At 31.4% G+C, this 12791-nt stretch overlaps 1 protein-coding gene across 2 annotated transcripts; it reads left to right on the forward strand.

Moving 5' to 3' along the window:
* The first annotated feature begins 1236 nt into the window (after window positions 1–1236).
* LOC131848950 (protein scarlet-like) lies at window positions 1237–12730 on the forward strand. 2 transcript variants are annotated; one of them, XM_059198916.1, is made up of 11 exons: window positions 1237–1446; window positions 6531–6579; window positions 6816–6999; window positions 7467–7619; window positions 8327–8565; window positions 8952–9162; window positions 9675–9703; window positions 9801–9906; window positions 10074–10304; window positions 10602–10737; window positions 12110–12730. In XM_059198916.1, the coding sequence occupies exons 1-11, from the start codon at window positions 1239–1241 to the stop codon at window positions 12511–12513; spliced, it is 1950 nt and encodes a 649-aa protein (XP_059054899.1). In that variant the 5' UTR covers window positions 1237–1238; the 3' UTR covers window positions 12514–12730. The 2 variants fall into 2 exon arrangements, with proteins under 2 accessions (XP_059054899.1, XP_059054908.1); XM_059198925.1 differs by lacking the exon at window positions 12110–12730 and adding an exon at window positions 11074–11462.
* Window positions 12731–12791: the final 61 nt, after the last annotated feature.

Raw genomic sequence — 12791 nt, forward strand, 5'->3', positions numbered from 1 at the left:
GAGTATGGATGTATGTTTGTTACTCTTTCACTCCAAAACCACTGAACGGATTTTGATGAAACTTTACAGTAATATAGCTTATACATCAGAATATATATTATACATAAGGCTATAATTAAAAAAAATATGTAAATTGGGCGATACAGATGGAGGTGAAGGAGACGAAGTTGCGCGGGGCAACTAGTTTATAATGCAGTAATTTATATTATGAACAGAAAAGATTTGATTGTTTATTTGCATTGTATAAGCTCCGGAACTACTAAAGCGTTTAGAAAATTAGAATCCTACATTAACCCTAATGAACATACCAGATAGAATTAAAAAAACGTGCGAATTCGATAAATCTAATGTTTGAAACAAAACCAATGTGTAAAAAAAATCCTGTGGACCAAAGTAATGTACTACAGCATTATAGAGAACATCAATAACGAAGTGTATATTTGATTTTTTTAAATACCCGTGCAATGGTATTTTGGGCCACTAGTATTTTAACTAATGAACTTACTATGTTTTCGTCTTTGACGACAATTGTTTCGACTTCATCCGGAAGTTTTTATCAGGGCATTGTTACAGCGTCTCGCCTCGTACTATAACTTAGTAAGTTCACTAAAATTCCGTACATTACATTGTACTTTATTAGAATAATTATTTACACCATCTACACATACTTATATTAAACTAACTGACTGATATCTCAACGCCTAATCAACTGGGATTACATTCTAGAAATTTCGAATACAGCTACGTCGACTATGTCGACCTTTCGTGTAACGGTTTTCGATGTTTGTTTTTATAAAAAAAAACTAACATCACTTGTCTACCGCATATAAAATTCAGATTTTAAGTTAGTTCATGATAATTTTCTGTTGTATCTTAAACTAGCTATGTCCCGCTGTGCTGCTCGCCTGGAATTCAGCTTATGTTTCTCACAGATAATGTAGCCATCTGTAGTTAAAAGATATTTATAAATCTTTAATTTTATTTTTAATTTATTTTTTACAAACGAATAAACGCTACGCATACGCTAAAACATAATATTAAAAAAAAGATAGTCTTCTAATGAAATTTTACAAATCACAAGGACACCCAGAGGCTTTCGGTTATCAAAAACAATGAAAATATTTCATTAATGTAATTTTTTTTTATTAACAATCCTAATGTTTTCGAGTTGTCATGTTAAAATACTCATAGCAGCAATTTTGTTCCAGTACCAAATGACTTAAATCCACGGTACAAAAATGAAAACGACCGATTTGAAGCTGCCCACTCGCAACCTCCTGACAGGCCGCGTGGTGGACTGGGAAGACGATGAATTGGGCAGCTACGTGGACCACCCTCAAAATCTCACGCTCTCGTGGAAAGACTTATCGGTGTACAGAAGGAAGAAACATCAGACCAGTATATGGAGGTCACCGACCTATGAAGATATTAAAGTACTGCACGGTGGTAAGTTGTTTACAAAAGTTGTTTTAATTATAAAAACAAACAATCATGACATGTGTATTGCATGAACGAAACATTTGACATGAGTATATTATTTTTCAGTCGACGTATCGACTCGTGACTAACACATTTACAGTCTATTAATATAAAAAATTAGGAGCTTGCAATTAAAATTATCATAATAAATAATATTTACAATTAATTAGTAAACAACCGTAAAAACAGTTTAAAACGATATTAATCATAGCAATATCTATGAATTAAAAATAAAACCCTAAAATAAAATTGACTAAGATATAGCGAACATTACAGAATAGGTACATTCTAATTGAATTTAGATAATATTCAATTTTTATATCTGTTATTACTGTCATACTGTTACCACAATAATCTCCTTTTATGAGGGTCTACATAAAAAAAGAATTTAAGACTACTAAAAAGAACTACGTTTTCTTCGATCGGTCCCCCGTCCCATTCCAACAGGAATCGAAATTAGGAAGTCGTAATTACGATTCCCGTTGGAATGGGACGGGGGAGCGTAGGTTTGAACCCCTAGCGGTGTCTTCAGGCTGATATCGTATCCGACAGCCAGGAGTTGGCTTTCAGTCATTCTATAAGTTCTTCGTTTCACCTTCCTGGCAACAGCATTACAAAAAAGTAAATGCGTCGAGGACTCTAAATACCCGTACCTAACAGTGGAATAACGGTTTATAACAATCATAAAAACATTTTATATAAGCGGTACAACATTAATTAATCAACTAATATCAATACAATTTCAAAGTCATTAGCGATGTTTGGGAAAATGGTACGATTTCACAATAAGATACTTACAAACTGGTATTTTGTATTAATCATGTTTTCTACTAGGTCACATGTTGATCACAGTATTAACACTTATACATTATGTGTACATTTTAGAAAATTTTTAACATTACTGTTACTACAGTAATATCAGTGGCACTCAATGAGGAAGTAGCCATTATTATTGCTAAAAGTTGCATATAGATGGCGTGATTGGTATCGATGGAATTCTTCATAGTTTTGCAAACGTTTTAAAAAACAAAACTGTGTTTTCAAAAATGTTTAATCAATTTTTAAAAAGTTATATATACATGTTAAAATGAAATAATGCGTTTAGAAAAGTAATTTCATATATTTACTCATTTTGTTATTTTCCAGTACTTAATTACACTTTAATCAGTGCTAATACGGGGCTCAATGTTTTCAAAATGCTTTCATAGATGGCATTGTCGTCATTTGTATCGGCCTAATTAAATGTCTTTTTTATATTTTCCAATAATAAGCACTAAATATATTATTATTGTAAATTAAACATATAAAAAAAATTTAAGTAATTTAAAAATAGCCGAACAAGCAAGTAATACTATTTCATATAATACTTATGTATGAAGTGTTGTCATATTAAAAATAAATACATGTATTATCGATTTTTTTTAATAATCGATAACAGGATTTTATTACAGCGCATTACTCGATGATGCTTTTAATGAGTCGTTGTGAACAGTAAATTTTCATTATTTTGTATTATAGCAGTGTTCCGTTTCAAAGAATGTTAATGTTTTTGTAGAAAAAATTTAAATACATAGCACTGACAATATTATCTGATTACACTAATAATGAGTGCGTAGCTATTTCTATGTTGATTATCGCATGCCTCTTACTTGTTACACTGTAATTATTTATATAAAAAAACATCTATTAAAAAGAGCAACACACAAGTTTCTTTCTCATTCTTCTTGTGATGAATCTGCATTCCGAATGAGTGGTAGAATCAAAATATGACTATTCAAAAGTGCTTGTAATGAGTTTATTTGAATAAAGATTATTTCTATTTCTATTTCTATTTCTATAGTAGTACATTATTAGTGTCGTTGGTTATTTACATTTGTACTGAAAAATCGATTACATAATAATTTAAAATATCGAGTACGAATCGTAGCTGTCTTCGAATACTGGCAACTGGTAAGATTAAAATAGTATTTAAAAAAAAGAGAGAAATCAACCCTAACTCGAATACCATAAAGTTGATTTACCTTTCTCATTAATATCATAGCAGTTTGTTTTTAACTTGCGTATGACTCTGTGGTATGATGTTTAACGTGTATTGTTATTGTACGGTGCATACATTTCAAAAATTATATTTTAATGTAGGTACACACATTTCTTTCATACACTTCATACATGTCAAAAATTATCTTTTAATGTAGGTACATACATTTCTTTCATACATTTCATACATTTCAAAAATGAACTTTTTATGTAGGTACATACATTTCTTTCATACATCTCATACATTTCAAAAATTATATTTTAATGTAGGTACATACATTTCATACATGTCAAAAATTATCTTCTAATGTAGGTACATACATTTCTTTCATACATTTCATACATTTCAAAAATGAACTTTTTATGTAGGTACATACATTTCATACATGTCAAAAATTATCTTCTAATGTAGGTCCATACATTTCTTTCATACATCTCATACATTTCAAAAATTATATTTTAATGTAGGTACATACATTTCATACATGTCAAAAATTATCTTCTAATGTAGGTACATACATTACTTTCATACATTTCAAAAATTATATTTTAATGTTGGTACATACATTTCATACATGTCAAAAATTATCTTTTAATGTAGGTACATACATTTCTTTCATACATTTCATACATTTCAAAAAGTATCTTTTAATGTAGGTACATAACACCCCATGTCAGACCCCTTGTATTTGGAAGAAACTTAAAAATAATGCCAAAAATATTAGATGAATATATTTTTAATACGAATACTGTTTTATTTTTGTTCATCAACTTTATCCCTCACTAACAATACTAGTAGTAGTACATAACCTGGTTTATACCGCTAAAGATATTGAAAGATATACGAGTAATTCAGAATGTTATCAAGTTCAAAATAAGCACACATTACTTGCTTAGATAACAGAGTAATATTACTCGTAATAAAAACATTTGTAACACCCATATGTATACTACGTATGTATAGTAAGTACTTACGCTGCGGCGCCGTGAGACTCGTCTACCTCATCTATTAACCAATAGGAGCGCGCCTCTCGTGTTTAACGGACGATATAGTAGTAAGGCAATGAGTGTCCCAGTGACATCATTATAATATTTTCTCGTTAAATTTTATTGTAATATACACAATATCGCACTAAATAACGTGTTACCCCGTTACACATTTCTAATAATGAAAAACCTAGACCGACCCTGTTCACTTAATCTTACAAGATCTGACTTTAAAAATTACGATATCCTCATATAGCCTTTCATTTCCCCTTTCAATACTTTTTCGCATTAAAAAGTAGCCTTTCTCAGGGTCTACATTATCTGTCTACCAAATTTCAATTAAATCAGTTTAGTAGTTTTGGCGTGAAAGCGAGACAAACAGACAGACTGAGTTTTTAGCATTTATAATATTTGTAAGAATATCGCTATTAAAAATAGGGGTTGGTGAAAGACGGGTGAAAATATAGGCGTGTATGTATTTTCAATGTAACATTATAAATAAATAAAAAATTGTCCATAATACAAAAAAATATTTTTTCGGGGTAGGCCACCCCTATGACTTAGGGGTATAAAAAATAGATAACAACCCTACCTCAGACCTGGCAAGTATACATATCATATTTCATCAAAATGTGGGAGAAATATGGCAACTAACACCGTGATACAAAATTTATATATAAGATATAGCGGAATTCTCATTAGTTAAAAGAGGGGTACATCGTAGAATACATGAGGTATATACCAGTAAATTAATTGTAGCTAAAATCAGTCTCATACATATAACGATTGAAATAAAAAATCGTATAGCCCGATTTTGATACGTACGAGTATAAACGTATCAAAATCAGGCTATACGTATAGCGCAGACGCGTTACAACATATCAAAAAAATAGGCATGGAATGTAAAATAAACCATAACATAATAGGTATATACATTGGCACATAAGCCATATCTGCAGAGTGTCGGCTAATGATATTATACCTACACATTTACATTGAATCTTGAATCGTCCCTAATGAGGTACACGATACAGTTACCTACATATCTATTATATACATATCTTTGCAAAACAGATGTCATGTAGACTGAATTGACTGCCATCTATTTTCATGCTTTGTTACTAAGCACCCACTAGTAATCCGAACTGCTTCAGATCTAGCGACATCTAGCGGCTACGGTGGCGAAATAAAATAGCCCGAAGAATAGCCCGAGTTAGGAAGGAACCATTTTCTTGTATGGGATGGGGTATCTGTATGTAATATTATGTTATCTGTGGTAATATTAAAAATCTGTAAAATATACACAAGAGAAACTATTGAATAGAAATAAACTTTGTTCAAATAAATTTAAATTTAAACTCTTTTCAATAGTCACATTTTTAATGTCTTTTAATCTAAGAACAATATTCATCTTTACATTTGAAGTGAAAATATGTGTGAATAAAATTACTAAATAGCACAAACTCATTAGAGTCAAAATATTAAATATACAGTAGAGTAAGCACTATCAATTGTACAAAGAGAATCAACACAAAATCATTTTTGTCTGGAATCTGAACTGGACGGTTGGAAAAAAACATTAATACAGAAACTTGACTTGTGTTTCTACTAAATAGTCTCACATGAATACATATTTTTTGTAATATTGAAATCTAGCGCTTCTTTCCCAATCTGGTTTTTCTGCCAATGTGCCACATAAACCTACTAATTTATTTTACAGTAATTATAATATTATTATTGTAATTTAATTATTCATCATTACATAGTATACTATGTAATGATGAATAATTAAATTACAATTAATAATATTATACTTTGTTTTATAAAACAAAGTCGCTGTCGCTGCCTGTCCGTCCCTATGTATGCTTAAATCTTTAAAACTACGCAACGGATTTTGATCCGGTTTTTTTTAATAGATAGAGTGATTCAAGAGGAAGGTTTATATGTACAATACATGTAAACCCTGGTGAAGCCGGGGTGAGTAGCTAGTATCTTATAAGGCGAATATAATTTTGTTTATGTTACAGTGAGTGGGACGGTTTCATCCGGAAATTTGGTAGCGTTAATGGGTTCAAGGTTTGTTTTCAATTTGGTATACTACTGCTATGATCACAAAACTTAAATTAACTTACTTATGTCCTTGAGATAAAGCTGTCTAATTGGTTATGAAAGTAAAACTAATTCCCATTGACTTTTCATGTCTGTTAATGGCTATAACCACTTTATCCGATAGTGACCTTCAATTTTTAGTTTTGTACCATTCCTGTGACTACACCCTAGGTCTACAATAATTTTATATTTTTTTTAACTAGCGGTGCAGGAAAGACTACTTTGCTAGCTGCGATAAGTCGCCGCGATAAAAGTGCCCTTACTGGATATCTGATGCTGAATGGAAGGTTGGCGGGTGCGGACCTGATCGCTCGTATATCCGGCTTCGTGCCACAGGAAGATCTAGCCATAGAATATCTGACAGTGACTGAACATATGGAGTTTATGGTGAGAGATATTATAAAAAGAAAAAATATATTTCATAGTTCCGGCATCACACGAGTAGACATTTTTTAACACTTTTGGCTACATTACTGAAGTTTTAGTATAGTATGTATATAGAGTTCTAATGATGAAATAATTTTTATTTTTCAATAATGTTATAATAATAATATTTAACACCATTCACACAGCGCCATCCTAGTCCTAAGGTAAGCCGAGCTTATGTTACTGTTATAAATACATAGATACATTTTTTTGTAACTACATACATAATATACATAGAAAACACCTAGACTGATACAAACAATCATACTTACCTACCTGTACCGTCCGAGGAATCGAACCCGCATCATATGTAACGCGGTGTGGTAAAATGCTAAACTACCGAGGCCATCAATATTATATATCATAAACAATTTTGATTTGTTGTTTTGTTTGTTTTCAATTATAATGACATCGTATTTCTCTATCAGGCACGATTAATGATGGATAAGCGATCATCGAAAGCGATAAGAGCAAGCCGTATAAAACAGTTGCTGAGTGAACTGGGCGTGATGAATTGTACTCGGACGCAATTGAAGGCACTGTCCGGAGGAGAACGAAAACGGGTAGCGTTAGCCGTTCAGGTAATAAGCCAACATCATGTAATCATTCAACATATTGAACATATGCACCAAAAGTTGTTTGTACCAGGTACCTACTAAGAAAGCGAGGCGCTTGGCAATTCAATTAAGTGGGATTCAAGTACCCACGCTGATGACTTTAGTAAACTATTAACAAAAAAACTTAGTACATTACTAGGACAACTTCACGTCACGATCCAACAAAGAAATTATAGGATAAGGAATATCTTGGTCCACTGGAATGGCAACTCATGAGTAAAATCACGGATGTCACAAAATAACGTGATTTCCTTAGTGCTGTTCATGTATATAGGCTAGGGTTCTTACTTGTCAATTTAAATATTATGGACTTGCAGAAAATTAATATTTGTTTATTATTTTATATTACATTAATTTAAAATAAGAATATTAAGATTAGCCGCTCCAGAAACACTGGACATCACTGCACTGCTGCGAACCCAGTGCTTCTGGACATTAACATAAATAATATTTTTTACTCGCATAATAAATAAAATAAAATTAGACATACAACTATATATTTTATATATATACACACACACACACACACATAGATACACTAGTAAATAATATACGTATCTATATAGTTATTACTATAGAACCTTAAAATTCAAATATTTAAAAATGGTACTGTTTTAGAAATAGTATAAATACAACAATTGCAAGGAATCAATTTCCAAATAATATTACAGCTTCTAAACGATCCCCCAATACTTTTCTGCGATGAGCCAACAACAGGATTGGACAGTTGGGCTGCCAGTGCTGTAGTATCAAGACTTAGGAAGCTAGCAATTGGTGGAAAACTGGTGATCTGTTCAGTCCACCAACCCGCTTCGGGAGTGTTTGAGCTGTTCCATCAAGTTGTATTATTAGCTAATGGTAGAACAGCTTTCCATGGGACTATAGATCAGGCTGCGCATTTCTTTGGATCGTAAGTATCTCATTCTAGTCTATGATCTAATGTTATGTTTGAATATATATTTCTTAATACCTTTAACCAAATCAATAGTTAATAAAATTAAAGTGCTTTCATAACGTAAAATAATGTGACAAAACTCTACGTAGTAGAGTATTTACAATTTATTTTAAGAATATCTTAGTTTCATAGATGTTAAAAGCATCTGTTTTTTTTTTAAATTAAATTATAGATGTGTTCTTTAATATATTGTTTACTTTTATAAAGTATATTCTATCTATCTGTCCATTTCTATACTTTTTTTAAAAGTCTAATGAATACTTTTGCAATGTAACCCTCTAAAAACGTAATAGTCATATGACACTCTATAGTGTGTTTAAATTTATCTGTCTTCTCTACAGATTAAACTACAAATGCCCCGTAGGCTTCAACCCCGCGGAATATTACGTGACGCTACTTGGCGTGCAACTCGACAAAGAGATAGAAAGTCGAGAAAGGATTCGTCGCATATGTGATGAATACCAACGTTCAGAGATAGCAGCTGATATAGAAAACACAGTGGACGAAGTACAAGATGAGGCTGAGTATTTCAATGGAGATGTTAATGGAAAGGTAAGGTCGGAACAGCCGACATTCGTTTATTTAAAAATTTCTCAATCCTAATCCGCCAAATCCATCTAGTCCAATAGAAGACAGTTCCAAATATAACAATAGTATATGTCTATTATGATTTAAAAATTGGATTAAAAATCCGATGAATCCGAAAAGTTATTGATATTTTGAAACATGCATTCTTTTTAAAGAAGAAAAAAAATGTACTTATGATACAGAACCTTTCGTAGATTTTAGTGTCATCGAGTAAATCTTTAAAAATGTAATGATGATATATAATAAGAATGAATGAAAACTTTCTTGTGAAGAATTCTTTCTTTCTAAATGACTACCGAAATCTACGTATGAGTACCTAAATCTCGATCTTTATAATTATCACATTGACTGCAAATAATATAATATAAAGGAATGAATTTCTTATTGATAACATACAATACATAAGGTATACAATACAATAGAAAGCCAAACTTAAAATTCAACAATACAATAACCTTTGTAATTATATGTTTCAGAATGACGTCTTTGAACGTTACCTAACTCTGTAAGTAGTGTTAGAATTAAAATCAGTACTCATTACATTACATATTACATCACTTTTTGCATACTCTGGTGACATGATTTCTTATCATATGTTTCAGAGTCAAAGTGAATTATTTCGTACAATTTTATTGGTTACTGTGGAGAAATGTACAATCTATAAAACATAACAGCACAATATGGATAGCAGAGTTCTTACTTCTAATGGTAAAAATATATTTTTATTGTCATGAAACTTTCTTGTTCTTTAGTATATTTCTTACATTGATATTTATAGAAATAGTAGATAGATGTTTATATAAATAGTAAAGATAATTTTGCATAACTTTTTTATCAAACGACTTATGATGAGTAATCAAAGGATTCTCCTACAGTTCGTCGGACTAATAATTTCAATACCGTACATGGGGCATTTCGATGAACTAGACCAAAGGGACATTCAAAACGTCCAGGGTCTTTTATACCTCACCATTACGGAGACGATATTCCTCTTCATCTATGCAGTCTTTATCACCTTTCCAAGTGAGGTTCCAATACTGCTACGAGAGACTGCCAGTGGGTTATACTCGCCGCTACCTTATTATCTATCAAAGATGATATTTTGGGTGAGTATATTATATAAATTATTCAATGCTTAAAATATAACTTTGGACACATTGTAGGTAACTCAGCAACAGTTAATAGAGTTGAATTCACTTATCATCTTTGCAACATTAGAATGAATCATTGTCACAAATTGATTGATGGAATCCTTCATAAAATCTAGATTAAAATTAGATTAGTTCAAAATTTTGGAAAACATTTTGACACATTTCCATATGATCAATCAGAAAATTGCATATAATTAACAAGCCATTAAAGCCGATATGTGTCGTAAGTATTTAATAACATTTTAATTTCAGATTCCCAGAGCAATTATTGAGCCGATACTTTATGCCTCGCTAATTTTTGGCGTCGCAGGATTGCATGGCGGCTTTTACGGCTGGCTTGGATTTACCTTTGTTTGCATTTTGTGTGCTAATTTTGCAAATGCTTATGGTAAGTCGATTATTTCATTTTATGTACTAATTGTAAGTACTTCTTGGTTTATATTTTTTTATCTATTTAAAGCATGATTTACTTGGATAAACCCCGTAGTTAGTATAACTTTACCTTTTGCATACAACATGTAACTTGACGTAAAGCAATTCATTTAAACTCAAACCCGCTATCCCCGTTATACCTTATTGTATAACTTAACTAATTTATAAAAGCAAAGGAATAAATATTTGTATCTGATTAAAAACTAAAAAGACATTAAATGTCTTTTTGGATGGCAAGATTTTTACCTGTTTACAAATACTTTGCTTTATTGCTAATTACCTTGTATTGCAGGCTCATTCCTATCATCTGTATTCGACAAAATGGAGACCGCAGCGCTGTTCTCTGTACCCTTTGAATTGGTTGGCACCATGTTTTCCGGCATCTATTTAAACATTGCGAGCGCTTACCCCGCTGTGTCCTGGTTGCGTTTCCTCTCCGGCTTCTATTACGGCGTCGAGTCCATCTCGATTCTCCAGTGGGATTCTATTACATCTATAAAATGCGTTAACATCCCCGGCATGCCCTGTATCAGAACCGGTCCTGAAGTTTTAAAAAGATATGCTTATGACCAATCGAATTTTTGGCGAAACTGTTGTTGTTTAGTGGCCATGTATTGTATAGCACATTTGATCGCGTTTATAATGGTCGTTAGAAGAAGTAAAGGTACACCGGTTTATTAGGTATTCATACAGTTGAATTTATTCATATAGTTTAAAGAAGATCTAATAATCTATCTGCACACGACTGTTCTGAATGGCATTTCGTAAAGTTTCTCGCCTTTAACAGCAATGCATATTGTTGCCTTTGTTGTTGCAATGGTCTTCTTAAATAACAACATATTTGTGCTTTGGTGATGAATGAAGGAACCTTATTCTACTATTAGGTTTATAAGGAGTAAGTACCTACTATTTTAAGCAAGCGGACAAATCCTTGCCATGTATAGTAATTTATAGAGTAGTAATAGTTAAGTCTGTATATTAAGGTACATTTTACTTTAATATACCGATAAGTATCTACTTAAAATATAGTAGTATATTCCATATTATCATAGTACAATTGATCAATACTAGTTTTTACTTTTTATTAATAATTTCAGAGAAGACAAAATAAGATTAAAACTAATACTAATAATGTAATAGACATGCATGAACATTAAAAATGCCTTATTTATGACTAGCGACTGCTTTACATTTCTTTTCCCTTCTGTAGCTTGTAGAATTCCAACATCCACTGCATTTAGATAGAGTACTAAATCTTCCATAAGTAACTATTAACATTAGAGTTTATTGACAAGACTATCACAAAACTGCGCAATTTATCATTCCAGGATCATTTCTATCGGCTGTCTTCGACAATTTGGAAACTGCTGCTTTGATAGCAGTACCTTACGACTTAATAGGTTTATTATTCGCTGGTATATACCTTAACTTAGCAAGTGTATCACCTTACTTCTCCTGGCTCAAATTCATTTCAGGATTTTACTATGGCGTAGAGAGTATATCTATACTACAATGGGATTCTATAAGAAATATTAGATGCGTTAGTGTAGATGACGTGAGATTTCAAGAGATGCCTTGCATAAGAACTGGAGAGGACGTTCTAACAAGATTTGGTTATGACAAGGAGAATTTTTGGAGAGATTGTGTTTGTTTGTTAGTTATGTATGTTGTAGGTAATATTATTGCGTTTGTTATGATTATTAGAAGGAGTAAAGGAACTCCTGTTTATTAATAACCGTTAATATTTAAAACTTCAGCAATTGTAATAACTATATTGACTGATAAATCAATGTAGTTATTTTAAAAAAGAAGAATGATTTATTTACAAACATACGAAATGTTTGTATATCGTAGTTTTCTACGGTACGATTAACTAGAATATAAATAATCTTTATTTATATAGACTTATTTACAAGCATTGCTCAATTGTCATGTATATGCGTATAATATAGGTGTAGTAATAAGTACAATAAAACATTATTTAATATTTTTATTAAAAAAAAAATTTTT

Source organism: Achroia grisella, unplaced genomic scaffold (genome assembly GCF_030625045.1).
Source record: "Achroia grisella isolate CSIRO2021 unplaced genomic scaffold, CSIRO_AGI_Agris_v1 utg1096, whole genome shotgun sequence".
Taxonomy (NCBI): domain Eukaryota; kingdom Metazoa; phylum Arthropoda; class Insecta; order Lepidoptera; family Pyralidae; genus Achroia; species Achroia grisella.